At 53.2% G+C, this 23824-nt stretch overlaps 2 protein-coding genes across 5 annotated transcripts; one reads left to right on the top strand and one right to left on the bottom strand.

The window, feature by feature from the left end:
* Positions 1 to 697: 697 nt before the first annotated feature.
* On the bottom strand, positions 698 to 20599 carry Tspan4 (tetraspanin 4). 4 transcript variants are annotated; one of them, XM_021166008.3, is made up of 8 exons: positions 20366 to 20599; positions 11407 to 11486; positions 4403 to 4594; positions 3289 to 3363; positions 2462 to 2563; positions 2230 to 2361; positions 2072 to 2155; positions 698 to 1242 (listed from the first exon to the last, which is right to left on the bottom strand). In XM_021166008.3, exons 2-8 carry the CDS (start codon positions 11467 to 11469, stop codon positions 1174 to 1176), a joined length of 717 nt encoding a protein of 238 aa, XP_021021667.1. In that variant the 5' UTR covers positions 11470 to 11486; positions 20366 to 20599; the 3' UTR covers positions 698 to 1173. The 4 variants fall into 4 exon arrangements, with proteins under 4 accessions (XP_021021667.1, XP_021021666.1, XP_021021668.1 ...); XM_021166007.3 differs by lacking the exon at positions 20366 to 20599 and adding an exon at positions 19904 to 20141; XM_021166009.3 differs by lacking the exon at positions 20366 to 20599 and adding an exon at positions 19380 to 19486.
* A 103-nt stretch (positions 20600 to 20702) lies between these two features.
* Positions 20703 to 22735, top strand: Polr2l (RNA polymerase II, I and III subunit L). The gene is made up of 2 exons (XM_021166010.3): positions 20703 to 20836; positions 22459 to 22735. Exons 1-2 carry the CDS (start codon positions 20742 to 20744, stop codon positions 22565 to 22567), a joined length of 204 nt encoding a protein of 67 aa, XP_021021669.1. The 5' UTR covers positions 20703 to 20741; the 3' UTR covers positions 22568 to 22735.
* Positions 22736 to 23824: the final 1089 nt, after the last annotated feature.

Below are 23824 nucleotides of genomic sequence, written 5' to 3' on the forward strand. Positions count from 1 at the left end.
AGGAGAGGGGAGAAAGGGCATTCTGGGACTTGAGGAGGGTCAGCACCCCACTGTACTTTGAGTACAACTTCTCAGTTTGGCCATCTGTAAGTAACAAGGTTTTTTGCTAATTAGCAGCTTGCCTGGAGCAGCTGACTCCACAGTTAACTCAGGGTCCTATGGCTTCTAACTAGAAGGACGACAGTGGGCCACAAGGACTCAGCCCAGAGCCAGAGATATCTGGGTCACACTCAGGTGTGAGTCACAAGGATGACTCCTAATGAGGACTGTGCTCAGCGTAGGCTCCCCCCACAGCAGAGTGTGGAGACTGAGAGTCAGATGGCTCACAGCTCCTGAGGGTCCTGGGAGCTCATCTTAGCCTAAACCCCCAGAGTACCATCCCTATAGTCAAAGGCCCTCACCTATAGCTCTTCTTTATCCCCTAGTTAAGAAGACACTGCCTTTGATGTCTTGATGTTCTATATGACTCTAACTCTGGCCAGTGGCAAAGGCTCTGTGTCTCCTAGTGTTGCAATTTGCAGTCTCTCCAGACTAATCCAGGGGCAGAGGTCCTAGGACAGAGATACAAGAGTAACTGAGGTAGCCCAGGAGAAACAGGAGCGAACAGAGGCCACCCCTTCCCCCAACTAAGAGGTTAGCAGTGCTCCGCTGAGCTCCGAGCTCTGCTGACCCTTGGAAAATGAAAGAACTTCCTCAGTTGAAGGCTGTACAACCTTTGTGTGTGGGCAAGACCCACAGTCTGCTCACACACTTTATTAAGATGCATCTGGAACCACGACACTGTCATGGAATGTGGATCATGGGACCTGGCCCTGCCTGGAGCACCAAGATCATTGTGGGCCTTGAGCAGACTGGGCCTGCCCCCAACCTGGCAACCATGCAAGGCTGGGGACCCCATCCTCTGTGAACACTGGAAGGTATATATGGATATAAAAAGTGTCAAAGTTCCCTGGGCCCTTAGCCCTGGGTGCCATTTGGCACCAACTCTATAGTCTGGTGTCTCTGCTGCCACCCAAGCAGAGTCCCCTCAGGTGCAGGGATGGATGCTGGGTGCTCTGGCCTCCAGCTCTTCCCCCTGCATTCAGCAGAACACCAGCCCTGCAGGGGGAGCGGGTTTGGACGTCTTCCTTCCCATGGGCGGGTCCTTTGGCAGAGAAGCAGAGGCTGTGAGACCTATGCACAGTAGGTGTCCGCCTTTACCACCTGGCAGTACATGGTCATAGCGAAGGTGAGGCCCAGAATCTGTGGAGACAAGAGGTCACAGGCCTTTGCCCACAGGCAGAGTAACCAGGATTCAGGTAGAGGAAGCAAGTATCCCAAGAAACCAACCTGTAAGCCAGGTCCAGCCAGTCCAAGCACATGGCTTCCTGTCTGGGTGAGCCCAGTGTCCCACTCCCACATGTCTGGGCACCTGTCCTGGGCTGAGGCCAGGCTGCTCCAAGGGCCTCATGAGCCCTAATCTGCCACAGAGGTCTATGTTCAGTTCTGACTATGCTCAGAATGGGCTTCCTGGGGCACCCTGGTATTATCCCACTCTTGCAAGTCATCCCCAGGGTAAGTTGCATTCTGTGTATGAGGTCGCACCCCTCTGCACACCTGGTCTGAGCCCTGCTGCCTATCCTACTGTACCTCCTTGCCCTAGCTAAGGCCAACTGATATCTGTCTGCCTGATGGATTGCAGATCTGTTCCACTTAGCCTGGAGCACCACACCGCCAATACTCAGCAATTCTATTGATGGCTATAAACCTAAGAGGGAGGAGCAGGGCCTGAAGGCAGCAGAGTATCAAGTGCCACTCTCATTCTGCACTGGGAAGTCCTGTCACTACCAACCAATATGGCTGCCTGGCTGTGTTAACCCACTAGGTGACAACAGGCTCTGCACAAGGAGTACTGCACAGGGCAATACTTGGTCTTCAAGGTACCACAGGTTACCTCCCCTAGTGAACTTCCTTTGTGAGACACTGGCCTCTTGCAATCTGCATTGCTATCTGCCAACCCAGGTAACAGGCTCCTGAGCAAGTCCTCTGCCACTGTGGTCAGGAGTCCCAGGCACTGCCCTTCTCAGCTCACCTGCACCAGTGCCGTGCACAGTCCAAAGATGCCCACAGCTAGCAGGTTCTCCTGGAGCCAGGCCTTCACTGTCTCATAACAGGGCTGCAAGAGAGCCAGGATCAGCTCGGGGGACCCCACCCCTGCAACCACCCACCAAAAGAGGGAAAAGCTCTTACCGACTTCCACCAGGTACCAGGTTCATGTAACCCACAGCTGTCACTGAACTCCAGACAGCAGGAGTCAGGCACACGAGTGGCATTGTATACCTCAAACCAATCCGTGTAATTGGAAACTCCACAGCATCGGAACTAGAAGCAGGAAGAAAGCCAAGGAATGGGTGGAGAGGTAGCCACAACACCCACCCTGCTAGCCTGTCCCACCATACCAAGAAGGCTGCCCAAGCCTCACATCAGTCTGGATGATGCTCCAGGCATTGGTGAGGCCCACGTTGCCCTGTGTGCCATACAGATGCAGGCCCTTCTTCAGGTCTTGTTGGGCATAACTGTCAATCTGTTAACAGACCACTAGTTAGTACCCTCTACACCAGTCCAAGATAGGACAGTACCCCTCACCAATACCCCATTCCCCCTCTACCCGAACCTCTTGCTTGTTTCCTGAGATTACCCATTACCCTACCATCTTATCACACTCAGGACACAGCCCAGGCTCATGTCCTCCCAGAAGCTTCAAGAACCCTGGTGCGAGCCCTTGCCGTCTCATCTCTATAGGCTCGCCCTGTTGGCTAGGGGAAGACTTGAGTCTGCTTGGTAGTATAAGCAGACATGTCAGCTCTACAGCTGCGGGCATGGGCAGCATCCCTAGATCTCCAGGAAAGGAGCTAGGGCACTGAAGGGTAGCTCCAGCTGTACTGGGAGCCTCCAAGGGCTACTTTACAGACAGGAGGCCCTATGGGGAAGTTGGGATCACAGGAACTGGGAACTAGCTATAACTCAAGATCCTAAAATATGTCCGTAAACTCAACTGTGTGACCAGGCAGCTAAGTATGGGAAAGGACATGTGACACACGGTAAGCAGTAATGTGGGTTGAGGTTGTCGGGACAGTGTACACTTAGCAACCTGTATTCAGTAGTGGGCCCTGGCCATGGATCCTAAGAATTAAGAGTGATGCTGTCCCACCCATACAACCAGAGCCACAACACAGATCCCTGGGGCTCTGGCCCTTTCTGCACTGAGTCTCTCAGGACACCATGCACTTTCCATTTGCAGCAACATACCTTGTCACTGTAGGCAAAGAAGAGCACAGCAATGGTGGCTTCCAGCAGGAACACTAGCAGCAGCAGCACAAAGAACTGTAGAGAACATGTCCCTTACTCACAGCCCTGCTGCTGAAGAGCCCCAGAACTACCACACCATGAACTCAAGAGCCAGGCCAGACCATCCCCAAGCCTAAATGGACTGCTAGCCAGAATTTTACCCCATGCCTGATTTCAAAATCCCCACGTGCGTGTATGTCCCTGTTCCCCAGGCTCCTGGCCTGACATCTCTATTTGTGACTCTCCTCACACTCCCCACCCCCCATACTGGGCTATATGTTAGACAAATACTCTACAGCCACAATTTGAGAATTTAAAAGAGATGCCAAATATCACCTATCAAAGGCCTATAAACATTCTGCAGCAGCCCCTAAAGTACCAAGAAGCCAATTTGTCTCCACAAGGGGTTGAACCCTGAGCAAACTCCTATCCCAGGAAGAGGAAAGGAACCATCCAAAACCTCTCGGTGTGGAGCTTCAGTCCACCTGCCATGCAGCTTCAGGCCTCTGCCAGGCACATCAATTTGTAAGATCCTCCAGGACTCCTTTCCTAATTACCTGAGATTAACTTTATAAACCGTGGAGGAGGAAATAGCTTCCTTCCCATAAATATATTCCCAAGGCCAAAATGGTGCTATGAGGTTTCCACAGAGGGTGGGGCCAGGGGCAGGTCCAGGACAAGGAGCTTGGGTAGAGCCACCACAAGGATGAGTATCCGAGCAGTTTGGTAAAGGACACTGGTAGGTATGCCTAAGTTCTTGGGCAAGAAAGTGTCCTGCCAAGAGAAATCCCTCCAAGCTCTGGTGTGCTTTCTTGTATGTGTGGTATGAGACTTGAACCCAGAGCCTCATGCATATCAGACAAGCATTCTTCTAGATCTGTATCCCCAGTATCCTCCCCATTTTAAACTATTTTGAGATGGGGGGGGGTCTTACTCTGTACTCCAGACCCAGCAACCCCTCCAGCCCCACCTGGCCTGGAAGACCCCACAGAGCCCTGTGCTAGATAGGCCTCAGAGGTAGAGCTGAGATAGAGGTAGGGAGAGAGAGCCACAGAGAGGGGCCCAACAAACTCACAGTGAGCAGTAGGCACTTGTTCTCCTTGAGGGCCCCAATGCAGCCCACGAAGCCGATGGCCATGACGAAGGTCCCGGTGACGATGAGCAGGTTGGCAGCCGACAAGGATGGAAATGAGGATGATAGGGTGGCAAAGTTTCCCTGTGTGGCAGCCAACCAGATGCCAACACCTAGGACACCACAGCCACCCAGCTAGGATCACGGCAGTGGGGAAAGAGAGAGAGACACAGCAGGTGAGGTTGACTGTCAGGGCTCCTGACCCCTAGGGCAAGGCTCTACCCACAAGCTCAGGCCAACATTGTCAGCCTGAGAACCACCAGAGACAGCTTGATTCCTGCAGCAGGGCACCACTCCCTTTGCCCCCTTTGACAGTGGCCTGTGACAGAGTACATCTCCCGTGCCTGAGCAGAAGGGTCTAAATCTCCTTTGGCCCTCTGATCCTGCACCTTCCTTCCCCACACCCTATGTAGGCCATGGCAATTGAGTGGCCTACCTACTGGTATGACCCCCTTGCCCCTGGCTGTTGGTGTCCTGGGCTACCTGTAATCCTGAGGAGAGAAACCCTGGCTCATAATCAAATTGCAGTAGTTCTGTGGTATACCAACCAGAGGATCTCACTGGAGCACCTGCTACCGCCCAGCCTCCCCAAGCCTCCCCCCACCTTCCCAAGCCTCCCTGAGTCTCATCACTTTTTTTCTTCATCTTTGTTTTGTTTGTTTTGTTTTGTTTTGTTTGAAACAGGGTTTCTCTTTGTAATCCTGACTGTCTTGGAACTGCTGTGTAGATCAGGCTGGCCTTTAACTCAAGAGATCCAATTGCTTCTGCCTCCTGAGTGCTGGGATTAAAGGTGCATGCCACTGCACCAGGCTCTCATCACTCCTTTTTATAAAAATCAAGCCGGGCAGTGGTGGCTCACACCTTTAATCCCAGCACTTGGGAGGATTTCTGAGTTCAAGGCCAGCCTGGTCTACAGAGTGAGTTCCAGGACAGCCAGGGCTACACAGTGAAACCTTGTCTCGGGAAAAACAAAAAACAAACAAACAAAAAAATAGGGGCTGGAGAGATGACTCCGTGGTTAAGAGCACTGACTGCTCTTCCAAAGGTCCTGAGTTCAAATCCCAGCAGCCACATGGTGGCTCACAACCATCCGTAATGAGATCAGACACCCCAGACAGCTACAGTGTACTTACATATAATAATAAACAAATAAAATTTTTTTTAAAAATCAAAATAAGAGGAAGCAGTGAAGGAAGGCATGTGGTGGCTGACTTAGAGTGGATTCATCATGGCATGGTGACAGGGACATCTAGTCTGTCCAGGGTACAGGGCTGCCAATGGTAGGGGAAAACTATGGTCCCATCCTCATATGAGTCCTTGGGCTCTGTCAAATGAGGAGGAAGGAAGATATATTCCAGGAAGCTAGTGATAGACCAACACCTAGGCTCTAGGAAAAGGCCTGACAGCCCAATAGAGAGCTGGACAGGACATGACACAGGAGCCCATGATGTAGGCTCTGACCTAAGGTTCTGAGTTCCAAGAGAGACATTACTGTAGAGCCATCAAGAAGCAAGGAAACTGGAAATGCTGCCCATTCAGGAAGCTCTGGATCCTGGAGAAGGTTCAGGGAACCTGCCAGGAAGGGGTGTGCGTGGTGCCCCAGCTGATTTATACTGAGAGATCCACCTTCAGAGTCACAAGGTAGCTCTGGGGAGCCAAGCTACAGAGATGCCTCCTTTACAGTGGGAGGGAGCCCTGCAGGGCTGCAGTGGCTGAGAGGTAGTGCTGTCTATGGTATTGACCAAGTAAGACAGGTGGACGGGATGGGTACCCCCATTCAGCCTGAGGAGAGAAGTCCCCCCTATCTCCATGTGCTATTCCCATGGTCTCCAGCCATCCCAAGTATGAGGTCTTCCAGGATGCAGTAAGGTGACTCACAGGCTATTGGAAGGGCCTTCATGGCCCTCACACTGCTAGACAGAAGTAATACCCTGCTTGCTACCTTGGACAGATCAGAAGTACCAAGACTGAAGTGAGGACTCCCCACCCTCACTCCACACTGCACCTGCTCTGAAAGAGCTGGAACTCAAAAGCAGCAAGAAGCCTCAAAAGACACCAAGCCACAGGGCTGACCTCAGGCATAACACTCCCCCCAAGGGAGCCATGCTCCCCCCAAATGAGTCACATCTGCAAGGGTCATATCAAAGCTAAACACTCATGCCTATGATAGCAGGTCCTAAAACAGGGGAGAGGGGAGATGCTAATACAGCAATGATAAATGTTACTAAGACCCAAGCTGTCTGCACCATCCGCCTCTGCCTTCCAAGGACAGCAGACGGCTCATGTCAGCAGGAAAATGAGCTGTTGGAGCGCCCCTGGCCCCATGGGACCCCGAAGGGCATGGAGAGGACACTGCTATGCAAAACAGCTGTCACCATTGGGGGTGGAGGGAGATGCCCCATTCCAGGAGGCCAGGAAGGTATAATCTCCAAGGCAGGACTGGCAGGAAGGTACCCCACACCCAGAAGAGAACCAGTCTCCTTCATTGACACAGTGAGACAGCATGAAAGACATCCACTCACTTGCCACGTAGCCTGTCACCCTCACTGTGACAAAGATGGACACCAGCCCAGATGCTCCCCTCAGAGCCACCACTATCCTGTAGGGCCACCCCTCTCAGAAATGCCACAAGCAGAGGTGCACTAATGTGAACTGTGCATGTGCTAAGCGTACTGTACCTGTAATTTTGAAAATGTTTCAGTGCATGAAGCTTTTTAAAACATTTTGGCAGGAAAATTACAGCTTCAAAGCGCAAGACAAAAATGGGCCCATTAGATTCAGAAGATGAGAAAGGCAGGACTCAGGGCTGAGCCCTGATGGCCTCCTCAATCAAAAGTGGGGATGAGACTGAGACCCCCCCAATCCCAGATCTACAGTGGTCCCTCAGAATCCTGAGCACCATCTCCTGAGACAGACCACCTTGCATTCCTGGCTCACTCCTCTGCAGCTGTGTCCCCCAGCTAGACAGAAGCCCTGGTCGGAGACAGAGCCCACTCCCCACAGCAATAGACAGTAGCTGGGGACATCTCTCAGGGGCAGCTCTGCCTGGGCTGTCATCATTGCAGCCTCAGTACTCGCTTAATGCTGTCCCAAAAGAAGGTACCACTGGGCACTGGGATCTGCCCCCACATTGGCAACAAGTTGCAGGGCACATGCCTCACACTAGGCTCTGGGTGTCTGTTGTCTTTGATGAGCTGAGATGGTATCAGATGGACAGTGGTCCTATTGTTAGTCTCTGGCACTTTCAGTCTGGTGGATGAGGGGACTAGGAAATGGCAGAGGGCTCTATGTCCAGTTCCTTGGAAGAACCAGGACACTCAGGAACAGGGAGATCCTGTAACCGCTTATATTTGTAATAGGGGTAGCAGGGAGCTGCCCAATGCAGGAAGCCATGGTCTGGTTTGTTATTTGGAGACTGGCTTCTCTTACTTATGATGACATAACTTACGGTGACTTAACCCTGCTGTCTCCACCTTTCCAGTCCCAGGAATACTGGTTTATATGGCACTGAGTATCTAACCCAGACATGCTTGGCAAACACTCCACTAACTCAGCCACATCCCCAGGCGTATATTCAATTTTAAGCGCACAAACTCACCCCACTGGGATAACCAACATCCTAGCCAAGATGGGGAAGGTTCCTGCCAGCCTGGCAGGAGACAGACTTCTTGACATACCCTTGGCTTATACAGGGGCCTCAGCCCATCCACCTCCACCAAAGATGTGGCTAGCTGCCCAGCCATCTGCTACATTGAGCTGTGTATGGCTGGAGGGGTGGTGGGCAGAGGCCTGCTGGCACCCACCTCTGTGGACCTGGACAGGCACATTTGGTGGGCACCCCGTACCATATGGTACTCAGCCTGAGACTGATCCAAGGGGCTAGAGGCTAAGGCACCTGCTGTGCACAGGTTTGGGTTGTGCCTGGGTAACAGCTCATGGCCTCAGTCCCCTCCCTGAAGGAAAGACAAATGAAGCCTGACCCCTGTACCTCCCCCGACTCAGAACCTCTGCTCAGCTGGTCATCCATCTGGGGTCATCAAGGCCACCTGGGTGGGAGCTGAGGGACCCTGACCCACAAACCTATGGATCACCTTGATGACACAGTGTGGTCAAGATGGAGAATCTGAGACCCTATGAATATAGAATTTTCTCAGGTCACACAGTATCTGGGTGGCAGGCATGCTTCCAACCTCCATCTTGTCTACCTAGACACTGACCATGCGGGGAACAGCTGTCCCTTTGCTAGACTGAGGAATTGGGAGGGACACCTGCCTGGAAACATTAGAGGAAGGGCCTCAGACTGGTCAGTCCATGTATGGGAAGAGCCAACCACATGGTTCAGGCCTGGCTAGCATCTCTAGAACCTGGACACAGAAGAGGCATGGGAAGGTCCTCACCCTATTCCATGTGATCAGCCCCACTTACACTAACCCTTACACCACAGTAGCTGCCCAGGAAGGTAGATGCTCCGAGAGCCCAGGGCAGGGGAGGGGAAGGCAAAGAGAGAGGAGGCAGGAAGAACCAGGCTTCACCGACTCCCCTTGATCCCAGGAGACCTCAACTTCCATTACAGGAAGAGCTTTGCTGGCAGAGGCCCAGCTGACAATGCAGCCTCAGAGGCCTGAGACAGGGGTCCCAGGGGCTGCTCAGCCCCCACTCCCTTACTTCCAGTGGCCAGCACCCAACACCACCTACCCTCTTAACTGTGTTCAGAAACTGTATACTCAGCCCACTTCCCTGAGGCACTCCCAGCTAACCAGCTAGTCCTTACCCTGTGCACATCTCAAAGGCAGGTTGAGCAACTGCCCAGTAGAGTTGGGCATCACTGTTGGCTGAAGGAGGGCAAGGGCTCATTGGGTCGCCACACACCCAGGTCTAGGGAGTCAGTTCAGCTTTGACTCTAGCTGCCTGGTTAACTCCAATAGAGTGACTGAGGCAAGACACATGGCAGAGGCCTGTCTGCTAAACTTGCATTATAAGTGCCAAATGGGGATCAAAGCCTCTCCTACAAGAGTCTAGCAAAGGAGTCAGGGCCTTGGTAGGTTATGCTGTGGCCCTCCCACTAGGGCCTGTCACCAGCAGGAGGGGAGTTTAGTTCACAGATGCCAGGGACAAGGTGGACTGACATCATACTAACCAGGCCAGATGGATGGACTCTCACACTTGCTAGCCCAGATGGACTCTGCCAAGTGCAGCACAGGTACTTCTAGGCAAAACCATGTTGTTCACAGCACCCTTTGCTTGGTTGCCTCTAACCCCTCACTGGGAATCAAGCTGGAGGGAGAAGCCACAATGATGCTGAGGCATGAGCCCGTTTGCAAGGCTGGAAGTATGTGTGGATAACAGAAGGATACTGGGTTTTTCAGCACAGGAGTCCCATGGGATACTGATTGTTTATTTCTCCGGTAGAGGATGTTACCCAGCGGTCAGTCCATGGAATGTGCCTGCTCTGTAGCCAGTGCCCCCTCTCCCTATGACCAGGTGTTCCGATCAGGAAGAGAGTGATAACTACAACAACCTCGGCCTCCCCCCAACCAAACACTACCTAGCAGCTGCCCGGCCCCCACACTCCTACCTCATAACCCCCTTCTACCACCTACACTACCTGCTACCATCAGACTGACCTATAGCTGTCAGGTCTGGACAGTGTTATACTTGTCTACCTGTCACACTGTCATTTGTAGGTCCTGGGCCTTTTCTACCTGTTAAAATTGCCTACAATCACTTCCCCCCAACCCCCGCCCCAAACTGTCACAATGTCAGAGGCACCCTGCCAGTCAGTTGTTCCTGACCACATACTAGTACCCACTGAAGTCCATTAAACAGAAGCATCTACCTCACATGGGCTGGCTACAGCTTCAGCCCACACCTATCTCTGATGCCCACCTGATAAGTGAGTACTCCCAGACCTGGGCCCACCCCTCTTAGGAGCCTCAGGCATAGAGCTCTTGATGGGGGTAGAGAGGAGATGGGACACGTAGGGGGGCAGAGACCCAGCAAGTCCCAGCTCCTGCCCTGGGCCAGGGCTATAAGAAAGGAGAGGTCCGAAAAGTGGACCTAGGTTTCTGCACATTTGACTTGACCTGGACTGCATGCAAATGAGCTGCAAGGAGGGATCCCAGTGATGGCCCTCATCCTCACTTCCAAGCTGCACTCTCTCATTCCCAACCACACCCCTCATCCCTCAGTCGCACACACCCACTCCCAGAAAGTTGGCTCAGGAACCAAGGCAGAGTATGGAATGACCTTGGACACTGTTCTCCAAGTATTCCAGCTAGTAAGTGAAGGTCCAGGCCATGCCCAGGTAATAAAGGGTCACCTCTAATCAAATCTAGCATGGCCCACTCAGGCTCCAGGCTCAGCCAAGCCCCAACACCAAGTGTTGTAATCAAATGTCATCCTTTCCCCATTCCACGGGGGTGAGTGTGTGAACATTCCTCCATCCACACTGGAGGGGCCCATCTTCTGCTCTATCATCTTGCAAGCCCCAACTGAACATTACCCCATGCAAAAGTTAGAGGCTCTGCTGAGGTGGCAGCGAGCCAGGTGCCACCCATGTCCATGGAAAGAGTCCCTGACCAGTGTCTGGTATTCTTCCCTAGGCCCTGATAGGTCAAGCAGTGCACACAGCCTTCCTTGGTCTTCTTGACCAGGACCTTGTAAGTCAATCTCCCAGAGGGGCAGAGTGTAAAGGGGGGGGGTGAGGCAAGGACGTGGGCTGTCAGAGGGAGGGCAGGGAGAAGGCTGAAGGAGGCACCCGTGGTTCGGTGCACAGAGACGCTGATCAGTTCTGCGCCTGGAGCCCAGGAGAGGCAAGGCTTTGGTACTGCCAGGTCCTGTGAGCACGTGCGCACACACCCTGTCTCCACAGCGGAGAAGAGGGGAGAGAGCTCCTGGAAGTCAGTAGGAGAGCAGCGAACCCCGGTCCTTCAGGTCCCCATACTCACCCAGAAGAGCAGGTTGAAGGCGAACATGAGGTACTTGACGCCCTGGAGGCAGCCGCGCGCCATGCTGCAGCGCTTCAGCTCTAGAAGGAAGATGAAGGAGAGGTCTAGGTAGAAGACCACATACTTGTTGCCCTTGGGCGTTGTATAGCGCGCCTGGGCTGCCTTGGGGCCCGGGTTCGAGTGCAGGCCGAAGAAGCCGCCGCCCGCATCCCCCGCGTCCCCGGCGCCCGCGCGCCCATACAGGCTGCTGCAGCGCCGAAAGGGGCCGCCGCGCGCAAAGCCCGGCTCCTTGCTCTCCGGAGAAGGGCTGCGCCGGTACGTGGATTCGTCCGTGCTGGAGCGGCGCATCGCGGTGGGGAGGCTGGGCCCCCGCCGCCACGCTCACTGGCTACAGTCGTTGTCAGCGCTCTGCGCCCGTGGCTACCGGACGCCCCATCCGCACCACGCCGGCGAGCTCCCGCACCTCCCCGGCCCCGCGGTAGCAGCGAGCGGGCTCCCACCCCGCGGCCAGACACCTGCGGGCCGGCCCGCTGCGCCCCGCGAGCGCCCGGCCAATCCAGCGCGGCCCCGCCCCTCGAGGACCCCGCCCCACCGGCCAATCGCAGCGACCCCGAGCCCCCACCTCCCAGTTACCCTCCCGGGGTCTCCCAAGAAGATGCAGCTGAAGGACAGGGGAAACGTTTGATGGCACTGGGTCGGGAATGACACCGCAGCAGCTCTCGACCCCAAACCTGCACCCCAGACTACATCCAACAGGCCCGCTGCCCGTTCGGCAGCAAATCTCCAAGCACATCAATGATGTGCAAAGCCCCGAGGAAATGAAGACGTGACCCAATTGCTGTTGGTGACAACTTGAGCGGCTTTGGCTTTCAAGCGCCTTAGGGAGCCCGCGGTGCCTGGGAGGGTGAGGTGTCCACGAGGTTTTCTAACTTAAAAAAAGAGAATTCAGTGACCAAAGTAGCAGCCGAGAGATGCCAAAGAAGAACCCCAGATGGCCCCCTGCTGGTCCAGAGAGCTCACGGAATCAGCTTAGCCTCTGGTCCAGTCCATTCTCCTAGGGGTGGTGGGAGCAAGGCCAGATTCTATCACGGTCACGGGCCATTTTGAGAGTCCCACTGGCGCCATTCTGCAACTCTCAATAACTGCAGAACCAGGGACCTGTAATTTCACTTTGACCAGCTCAGGAAGAATCAGCCTATGACTAATGAACACCATCTCATCCCAGGCAGACAAGCACATGGTAAGTGACACCTTGCAGGTGTGCCCAGATACACACTAGCCCATCGATCGAAGATGAGATGATAGCCTCTTGCTGGGCCCCATCCCTCAATCTCTGAGCCCCAACCCTATCAAAGGATGCAAAGTGTGGGCCAGGTACTAACATGAGGTCGAGGTTCCCCTTCTGATCTGCAGCCTACATGACACGGAAGGCAGAACAAGGGAAACCTTTTGCTGAAGGTCCAGGGTGAGGCAGCAGAGGAAGTAAAGACTAATAAAAGAAGAACAGAGGATGTCCACGGCTAGTGCTGAGCAGCTCTTAAAGGGGCTGCACCGTAATGGAAACTTAGAGGTTTGCAGCTCCCAGCCCAGCACCTATGCTCACTGCACCAGCCTCCTGCTGCCTCCCAGAGGTCACTATGGAGAACTGCAACCTCAGCTTCGGTCGGGATGTGGGTGCATGCATGGGAGCACCCAGAATGCAGGAAGCATGCCTGGAAGAGCTCGGTCAGCCTGGGACTTATCTCACACACACACCCCACCTTGCCATTTCCCTCAAGTTTTATTTGATGTGTCTGGACCCCCAAGAAAGGGACAGAGGTGACCACATCCATAGCCCAGCAGAGACTACAGACTGAATGTTCTACCTAGTGAGCAACTGGCAGCTGATAACTTCTAAAAAACCCTTGTGACCCGTGGCCGCTGGCCCTGCTCCCTCGGCCTGATTCAGTCAGACATACACCTCTCAGGGCTGGAGTGGAAGGGTGCCTATAAATGATAGTATGTGTGTACAAGGCCATTACACACAGTGTCTAGACACCAGGAGAGAGAGAAGCCATAGGGTCCAGGGAAGATCCAGAATGATCCAAAAAACTATATCCCCACCTTGGACCAAACATCACCCATACTGACAATCACCCCAATGGGGTTAGCTACCAAAACACTCCTCTAAAGGTGACCCTGAAGACCTGAGTTCCCAGGAGAACAAAAATAAGCCTGCTGTCTACTTGATCATTTTATCCCCTGGATATGAGGTTGGGGCTCAGGTTGAAATTCCCCATGATGTACTGGGGTCAGGGGGTGTAATCAGCTGGAGGTGTGAGGAGACCAGGAGTCAGAGCTGCCAGGCTGAAGGTTATACGCAAGGGAATTCAGGAACAGCCACCTGAACTCCAATTCTCGTCCCTCAGGAGTAGCGGTGGTAGTTAGTCTTTTGTCAACTTGACAAGCTAATGTTACCTGAGAAGAGGGAATCTGAACTGAGAAAAGGCCTCCATCAAACTTTGTTTCTAAGCTGGCTATGGTGACTCACGCCTTTAATCCCAACACTCAGGAAGCTGAGGCAGAGGAACTCCATAAATTCAAAACCTGGTCTACAAAGTGAGTTCCAGGACAGCCAGGGCTATACAGAGAAACCTTGTCTCAACCCCCCCCCAAAAAAAAAAGAAGAAAGAGAGATAGAGAGAGAGAGGAAGGAAGGAAGGAAGGAAGGAAGGAAGGAAGGAAGCAAGCTGAGTGAGCCCTAAAGAGCAGGCCAGTAAGCAGCTCTCCTCCTTGGCCTTTACTTCAGTTCCTGCCCGTAGGTTCCTGCCTCCAGTTCCTGTTCTGACTTGCCTTCATAATGGGTTATAAAATGAAATCTCACCCTGTAGACTAGGCTGGCCTCGAACTCAGAAATCCACCTGTCAAGCCGGGCGTGGTGGCGCACGCCTTTAATCCCAGCACTCGGGAGGCAGAGGCAGGCGGATTTCTGAGTTCGAGGCCAGCCTGGTCTACAAAGTGAGTGCCAGGACAGCCAGGACTACACAGAGAAACCCTGTCTCGAAAAAAACAAAAAAAAAAAAAAAAAAAAAGAAATCCACCTGTCTCTGCCTCCCAGCGAGGTCCTGAGTTCAAATCCCATCACCATAAGGTGGCTCACAACCATCCATAATGAGATCTGATGGCCTCTTCTGGTATGTCTGAAGACAGCTACAATGTACTTAGATATAATAAATAAATCTTAAAAAAAAAAAAAATGGCCGGGCGTGGTGGCGCACGCCTTTAATCCCAGCACTCGGGAGGCAGAGGCAGGCGGATTTCTGAGTTCGAGGCCAGCCTGGTCTACAAAGTGAGTGCCAGGACAGCCAGGGCTACACAGAGAAACCCTGTCTCGAAAAACCAAAAAAAAAAAAAAAAAAAAAAAAAAAATGAAGGCTCTCACTGAAACAACAACCAGGGAGCCTACATGGATCTGAGCTAGGTCCTATGCATGTTATGTTATGACTGTGTAGTTTACAGAGGAATTTTAATCCAACAACATGACTGCTCTGGCCTATGTGATCAAGCTGCAATACAAACATGCCCTTAGTACACACTCTGGCTGGAATACAGGCACACCCTTAGTACCCACCGTTAGTCCCAAACAATAAAGGTAAAATTAGTTTGTAGAAGGAAGCAGCCATGTTTGAAAGTGAGGTCTAATTGAGGGGCAGATGAATCAAGGATTTGATAAAATGAGTCAGAACAGCACAGAAAAGAGAGGACTGGGGAGAGAGAGGGGAAGAGGCGTTCTACCAGGACAGTTTCACAGAGACAGGTTGCAGGTGAAGACAGAAGGAGCCAGAGAATGAGAAGGAGCCAGAAGATTAGAACAGATTGCCAGACTTAGTTTGAGACCAAGCTGAGCAATTCAGGGGGAAGACAGTTTCAAACAGTCAGGTGGGAGAGGAGTTTGAGCCAGGACAGCCCAGTTGACCATCCGATCAGAATTCAGAAAGAACTAGAAAGGGTGAGCTTATTCAGCAGTAAGCCTCCTGAGAAGACAATCACATCTGGTGAATAAAACTGACATTTACGCCGGGCGGCGGTGGCTCACGCCTTTAATCCCAGCACTCGGGAGGCAGAGGCAGGCGGATTTCTGAGTTCGAGGCCAGCCTGGTCTACAGAATGAGTTCCAGGACAGCCAGGGCTACACAGAGAAACCCTGTCTCGAAAAAACAAAAACAAACAAACAAACAAAAAACAAACAACAAAAACAAACTGACATTTACAAGTGTTCCTGTGGAGTTCCTACAGTGGGAGTGGGGGTGTCTCTGGCTCTCTTGCCTGCTCTTGGAACCCTTTCCCCCCACTGCGTTGCCTCCTCCAGCCTTGAGAAGGGTTTGCGTCTTACTGTAACTTGTTATGCTGTTTTGTTGATATCCCTGGGAGGCCTGCTCCTTTCTGAAGGGCAACAGAGGAGTGGCTCTGGGGGAGAGGAGATGTGGGGGAATACTGGAAGGAGTGAAGGGAGGGGAAACTATGGTCAGGGTTTAAAGTATGAGAGAATAAATGTGTGGGTTGTTTTTTTTGTTTTTTGAGATGGTTTCTCTGTGTAGCCCTGGCTGGCCTGGAACTCACTCTATAGCCCAGGCTGGCCTCGAACTCAGAAATCTGCCTGCCTCTGCCTCCCAAGTGCTGGGATTAAAGGCATGCGCCACCACTGCCCGGCCCGATTTTTTTTTTTTTTAAGTTATAGACTGCACTTAAAATACATTTATTCTCTTGCCGAGCACTGGTGGTTCATGCCTTTAATCCCAGCACTTGGGAGGCAGAGGCAGGCAGATTTCTGAGTTCGAGGCCAGCCTGGGCTACTGAGTGAGTTCCAGGGGAGCCAAGATCTACACAGATAAACCCTGCCTCGAAAAAAAACCAAAAAAAACCCAACAACAACAACAACAAAAAAAAAACCTGTCTCAAAAAATGGCACCGACTGCTCTTCTGAAGGACCAGAGTTCAAATCCCAGCAACCACATGGTGGGTCACAACCATTCATAATGAAATCTGATGCCCTCTTCTGGAGTGTCTGAAGACAGCTACAGCAGTGTACTTACATATAATAAATAAATAAATCTAAAAAAAAAAAAAAACAAAAACAAAATCTCTGGAGCAGTGGTGGTGCACGCCTTTAATCCCAGTGCTTGGGAGGCAGAGGCAGGCGGATTTCTGAGTTCAAGGCCAGCCTGGTCTACAGAGTGGGTTCCAGGATAGATAGCCAGGGCTACACAGAGAAACCCTGTCTCGAAAAACCAAAAAAAAAAAATAATAATAATAATAATATATATACATATATATATATATGTGTGTGTGTGTGTGTGTGTGTATGTGTATCTCAGACTGCTTTGGTCATATTCTTACAGCAATAAAAAGTAGCTAACACCCAAATTAGAAAGCGGTAGGAGGGCTGGTGAGATGGCTCAGTGGGTAAGAGCACCCGACTGCTCTTCCGAAGGTCTGAAGTTCAAATCCCAGCAACCACATGGTGGCTCACAACCATCAGTAATGAGATCTGACTCCCTCTTCTGGAGTGTCTGAAGACAGCTACAGTGTACTTACATATAATAAAATATAAATAAATCTTTAAAAAAAAAAGAAAGAAAGAAAGCGGTAGGAAGGGCTCCCAAAGTTCTTGGGGGGGAGGAGAGCCAGTCCGGTTCTGCTAAGATGCTGTTCTCTGAACAATGTGTCCCTCTCCTGCCTAGAAGGCCCTGCCTGTAAAACCCACAAGAACAGGGACTGATCTAGCCGACTGAGGGCCAGGGCCATGTCTGCTGCCAAGGACAGAATTCACAGGGTGTGGTGTGCAGACTGATCTCGAACAGTGAAGGACCAAGGCAAGGCCACCCTCTCTGAGCCAGAAAGGGATGCTTTCCTCAACACCATGGCCAGTGCCCAACCACAGTGGTCTGGACATAGGAGACATCTGCCAGCAAGGCTCCAAGACGAGGGTACACAAGAGAACCCCTGGGGAGTGAGCCACATAGAAAACATGGACACCTGCCTAGCCAGACCTGTCCAATCTCTAGACAGAATTTGACCATGTCTGCTCGGGGCAAGTAGTTGTCAGCAAGCAAAGCATTTGGACCCCTCAGTGGGGCGCCAGCATGAGTTTGCCCAGAAGCCTGTTTGGATGCTGTAGTAGCTACTCCTAACCAGCTAGCTCAGGAGGGAGAGAGCAGAGCAGCACCACCCACCCTGACCCGAGGCTGAAGCTCCACAGCTTCTTTGAGGAGGCAGAGAGAGTGGTGCCAATACAAACAGGCTGTGGTGTCTGCCTTCCTGCTGCGGCTTCAGCCCCTGCAGGGCCCCAGTGCCTGCCCCAGACCCCCACCCTGGGCAGGAACACCACAAATTCCTGGTCCAGTTGGCTGACACCTCCCACCAAGAAGCAAGCAACCAAGGGGCTGCACACAGAGCCTAACCAGGAACTCTGAACACACACCTCTAGCCTCCCTCCACTTCAAGGACAGAGCTGGGGATGGGGTTGCAGGGCCCTCTGTGTGAAGCCAGCAAAAGGGCCCATATTTCTTCCTAGACTCTCTGGTCACCCCAAATAGTGTCTTCCCCCCACTTCCTGCCCGGCACCCTCAGGTATTTCTCTATCAGAGCCCCTGTGGCAGTAGAATAGAAGGGACCTAATTGAGACTCAAAATGCTTATCCTGTGAACAAAGCACACCTGCATTGCCATGTTGGGGACATCCCACCCCTACCCCCAAGCACTGAGTCCCAAATGTCCCAGCCTCAATAACCCAAAGGGTTCTTGGGCTAGTCACTTCAGTTTCAGCCACAGGGTCTCCAAGAGCTATTTGGACAACATGTACCAAACACATTTAGTGTGTCCACACAGATATGAAAATGAGGTGTAGGAGTGTGTCTGTTAACACTCCATACCCTCAGGGTGATAGAAACTGTCCTACATGAGCACCAGGCTAGATAGAGTTCCTTAGGAGAAGTTTCTTTCGACCTAGCTCACAGCCAGCTTTTAGTGGAGGAATTAAAATCCTTCCCACGGATGCTTCAGGTCCCAGAAGAGCTTTACAAATGGGGAAACTAAGGCTGTGATCTAAGGCTAAGGGGTAGAGCCAGCTGGAGCCCAGGGCTCCAGACCACAGTACAGCACCCTCTTTTGGCTGGCTGTTTTCAGGGCAACACCCAGGGTGGGAGGGGCCGGGCAGCTCACACTTCAATCATGGGTTTCCTCGTCCCCTGCCCTGAAGTGACCCCCTCCTCTGGCAGGAACTGTGGCAAATGGGTTAGGAACTGCGTATGAGCACATCTCGCTCAATGCGCCCTCCACCCTGTACAGTAGATTGAGCATCCATTCTTGTAAAGCCATTTGCTAGGCAGACACTAGTCAGTTTGCAGTGGGGTAACAGGAGCAGAGCTGAGACTGTAAGTATCCTACATCTCTCTCCCATCACTGGGAGTTAAGAAACGGTAGAGGTAGGGGCAGAAGCTGAGCCTGGGATCCCGGCCAGGGCTCTGGAGAGAACTGACCCACAGCATATCCCCCCCCCCTCCCACTCCACCCCCATCCCACACAGCACTCCAGGATGAGCAAAGTCTGGGTGAACAGCCTGGAGTCCTCTAGCCTGAGCCATTTCTGGGAATCCAGGGAGCTGGAGCAGGAACTAGGGGAGGAGAGGATGCCGCCACCCACGATAGCCACTGGAAACTGTGGGCTTTTGCACGCGCGCGCTAGCGTGTGTATACGCGCGCGCGCGCGTACACACACACACACACACACACACACACACACACACACACACACACACGGGAATTCCAGGAATGTCAACTTGGCACAGGCTTCTACTCCCCAACTCTCCCTAAGTAAACAAGTCTTCCAGGGGCCAGACCGAACTGAGAGCCCCTCCTCCAAGCCTTTGGCCTCCACCCCATCCCCTAGGGCAGACCTTACAGACCATCTCCTATCCCACTCTCCTGCCACCCTCACCTCTGGCCACCAGCAGTCTTCAGTCCTGATCTTGAGCCTGATCCCAGGCCACAGTGACTCACAGGCACCCACTGCCCCCTCTGGCCAGGGCAGGATGTTGGGGGGAGGGGACAGGACCGGGAAGTCGCCTAGCTCGTGGCTCTGCACGTGGCTCCATGGGGGATGGCAAAAGCTGCCAGGAAGGCTGTCCAGGGTGACATCGGGGGCACAACCACCAAGCTGGCCAGTGGCTCCGACCAGCCACACTCAAGACCCAGGAGAACCCTCCCGACCTCCCCTCCATCGTTTGTTTCCCAGAGGCACCTGGAAATTATCTAGGACCCCTCAGAGCCTTCACTGTAACCACATCCCAAACTTCCCAAGCTCTATCGAACCTCTCCAGCTTCTCACTGCAAGCCGCCTCCTTTTCCTAAGGGTAGCCCCCAGCACACAAGAAGGCGCTCCGGCCAAGGTGATACACTCCCCAGAAAACAGCCCCTTGCCCATTCCCTTAAGTCCTTAAGTCACGTCCAGGTGAGGCAGACCTGTGGCCACTAGCAGTCTCGCAGGCAATCTCCACGTCTGAGCCAAATATTCCGGGAAAAAGAGGTTAGAAGGTCTGCTCATAGGGTGCCTCCTCCATGACGCCTTCCCGGACCACCGCCCTGCTCCTCTCCCCAGGAAAAGACCCTTCTCAGAGGAGAGGACTGTACTGAGCGCGGGAGGCCGCCGTCGGGGCTCGGGACATCGTACCGCCGACGGTTCTGCAGCGGCCGAAGAGAAGGACGCCCCAAACTCCAAGGCCCGGACTCTTCCTGGGCACCTCGGGTAAGGGCTCCAGACCGAGACCCCTTGGAGTCCGGGCCAGGAGGCGGGAAGACCGCCTTGGCCGTGCGCAGTCGGCAGCCCGCTCTCCGACTGCGCCACCACCACTTGTTAACCACCTCTTGGCTCCAGTCGGCTTGCGATCGGGCCGGCGGGACCCCAGCCCGCTAGAACCGCCGTACCTGTGCGCGCCGCCGCACGGCGGAGCAGCTGTCAGTCAAGGCAACACGAGAAACGCGAACCGCCGGCGCCGCGGACCTTTCGGCCTTGCTCGGACGCCGTAGCGCCGGGATCTACCACCACAGTGGGAGGGGGGGACCGGGATGCTGCCGCGGGCTCGGAGGCTCTCGGAGCCCCGGGTGGGCGCGAGCAAGGAATACCGCCGCTTCAGGGTAATCATGGGAGCGGGGGCAGGGCTGCGGCGGGGTTCAGGGAGATGCGGGGCGGGGCTCGGGATCTTACGGGGCGGAGCTAGGGCGTAATGAGCCCCGCGCTATGGGCGCGCCTGGGGCGGGCCTTGAAAAGCTACTGCCGGCAGCCTGCGCGCCAGACGCCACCATGATCATCCCCGTGCGCTGCTTCACCTGTGGGAAGATCGTCGGCAACAAATGGGAAGCCTACCTGGGTCTGCTGCAGGCCGAGTACACGGAGGGGTGAGACGGCGTTCCGCGGGGGACGGGACGGGACGGGAAGGCTGGACTGGGGGCATGAAGCCGAGGGGCCGGGGGAGGGTTCTGCGGCGGACCGGGAGTTAAATTGAGGTGCCCTGGGCCGGGGGTAGATAGGATTTCCTATGGAGAATGGGCAGGGCAGGGATTGTGGGGTCTAGTGAGAAGACTGGGTGTCCTCCAGCGCAGACCCGTGATGTATTCCCAGAAGAGTGAGTCTTTAGTTTGTTTTCGAGGCAGGGTTTCGGTGGCTGACCTGAATTCTCTATGTAAAGCAGTCTGGTCTGGAACACTTCGAAATCCTGCCTGTCTCCTGAATGTTGGGATTAAAGGCGTGCAATATCACGCCCAGGCTCTCAGAAGCTTGGAAGATGGTTTTCTTCAAGTTGCTGGCCTTTGGGAAACTTCTAAGCATCCTTCCCGTGGGTGACACCTCAAGTCTCTTCCCTGTCGACCTACTCTCTACCCTCTATCTGCTTTCCGACCTACCCCTTATGTATTTCGACCTCGTGGGCCCTTTAAAATGTAGGACAGGCTTTGTGGGCATCGTCTTGTGCTCACTACCATGACTGTCCCCCAAAATAGTCAGACCTCTGGCCACCATGTCAACACCAAGGGGTTCTCTTTCTCTGCACAAGCCATAAGCCAGTGGGGCTTAATGAGCAAGCTATTAGACCAGCTCTGGTGAGTAGCTGCTAGCCTTCTGGGCAGGAACCTCTCAAGCTGACTAGGTCCCAGAGAAATTAAATCTAGTGTGAGTTCAAAGCCTGAGGGGTAGCAACAACCAGTTCGTGGCGTTTAGTCAGAGTCCACCTGTGGGGCCTGGAATTGTACTCCTGATGAGGGGATATTGGTCTCCTAAGCTTTCCCAAATAACCCTGGAAGCCGATAACCATGCATACAAGAGACAAACGCAGAGATACAGGGGGTTAGAGAGATGGCCCAACTGTTTTTTTGTTGTTTTGTTTGTTTTGTTTTTCAAGACAGGGTTTCTCTGTGTAGCCCTGGCTGTCCTGGAACTCACTTTGTAGCCCAGGCTGGCCTCGAACTCAGAAATCCACCTGCCTCTGCCTCCACCTCCCAAATGCTGGGATTAAAGGTGTGCGCCACCACACCCAGCTAGACAGCTCAACTGTTAAGAGCACTGGCTGTTTTGTTTGGTTGGTTGGTTGGTGGTTTTTTAAGAGGACTCAGGTTCCATTCCTTGAACCAACATGGTATCTTGCAAGTGTCCGTAACTCCTTTGGGCTTTGGGAGCATCAGGCACCCATACACATAAAATGAAATTTTAAAAAACAGGTGTAGGCAGAAGGCTGGTAAGGATATAGGATGCTAAGGGAGAAGACTGGCACATGGGCATATACATGGGCAGTTGTAACTTCTAGGTGGGGAAAGGGTGTCACCTGGCTCCTCCCTAAGCATCTAGATACATATTTCAGAAATCTCCAGGCCATTTCCCCATGGCCTGATGTCAGGTTTCAATTGCTGATTATGTAGATGTGCCCTGGTAATCCCTGTCCACATGAATACCCAGAGGCAAGCTGGAGGTGGTTCCAGACCTATGCAGACTATAGAGACCACATCCAGCCTCCCTCTTCTCTTTACAGGGATGCCCTGGACGCTCTGGGCCTAAAGCGCTACTGCTGCCGCCGCATGCTGCTAGCACACGTGGACCTGATTGAGAAGCTGCTGAACTATGCACCCCTAGAGAAGTGACCGCTGGAGCCTGCCCTCCTCTGTCTTGTGCTGGCCAAGGGCAGCCTGTCATGCTATATTCAAACTGAGCTATTGGGGATGTTGGTGTATTGCCTGGCTGTGGCCCTGTGGCTAAGTCCTGTCACCCTGGAAGGAACTGTTTAGTAAAGATGTTTGCAGAACCACCAACAGGTCTAACTTCCAAGGTTCTCCATGTCCATGTCTATGCTGTCTCTGAGGCTACCTGGCCTGCCTCCAGTCTTTCCCCTAGGGCTGGTCTCCTTCCCCTTCATCTGACTGGGAGTCTCATCCTGTGGAGGAACACCCTGCTTCCATTCCCCAGGGCCTTGACCAGTTTGATCAACGAGGTAGCCCTACAGTAGTCTTGTACCACATTGCTTTAGGGCCTCTCCGCTTCCTGCCTGTGTTCAGGCTGGGCATAATGGATGTGGCCATCACACCATCCACAGGTGTCGATGGGCCCAAGCCTGGTACGATATTCCTTTGGAATGCTGAGAGTGCTTGGAGGTCCCAATCCTCGTGCTAGGGTTATCATGCATTTGGGTATTTGGTCTGCTTATAAGTCTTTGTATCACTGCGTCCCCACAGAGGCCAGATCCCCTGGGAGTAAAGTTATAGAGTGTATAAGCTGCCCTGAGGTATTGGGAATCAAATCCAGATTTATTTATTTACCTTTCATTTTCCAAGACAGGGTTTCTCTGTTTGGCCTTGGCTATCCTGGAACTCGACTCTGCAGACCAGGCTGGCCTTGAACTAAAGAGATCACTCTCTGCCTCCTGAGTGTTGAGTTGAAAGGACGGCTTGTGCCACCCAACCAAACCCAGATACTGTAGGAGTACCCCAAGGCCACAGGCCTCTTGGGTCCTAAAGCCCATCAGCTGTGCCAGCCTATCTGCTGCCCATGCCTGAGGATCTTGTTTCCAGAATCTTCCAGGCCCGACAGCTAGGCACCCCTGCCCCTTGACCCAATCCCCACAGCACGTAGTCCTAAGAAACCTACTCTAGACCAAAGGAGGTGGGGTAGTGCTCTAGCTCCTAGGCATCTGCATCAAGTACCCCGGGTTCTTTCTAGCACATTGATCCCTCTGAGAATTTCGGTGGGTTTTTTTGTTTTGTTTTGTTTTTTGAGACCAGCTTTGGCTGGTTTGAAACTCACAACAGTCAGCCTGCCTCGACCTCTTGGATTCTGGGATTAAAGGTGTGTGTGGCACAGCATACCCACCGTACCCCACCCCTGGTTTTTTGTTTTAAAGAAAA

The sequence above is a fragment of the Mus caroli genome, unplaced genomic scaffold (assembly GCF_978045245.1).
Source record: "Mus caroli unplaced genomic scaffold, Mus_caroli_1 scaffold_8, whole genome shotgun sequence".
In the NCBI taxonomy this organism is placed as follows: Eukaryota; Metazoa; Chordata; class Mammalia; order Rodentia; family Muridae; genus Mus; species Mus caroli.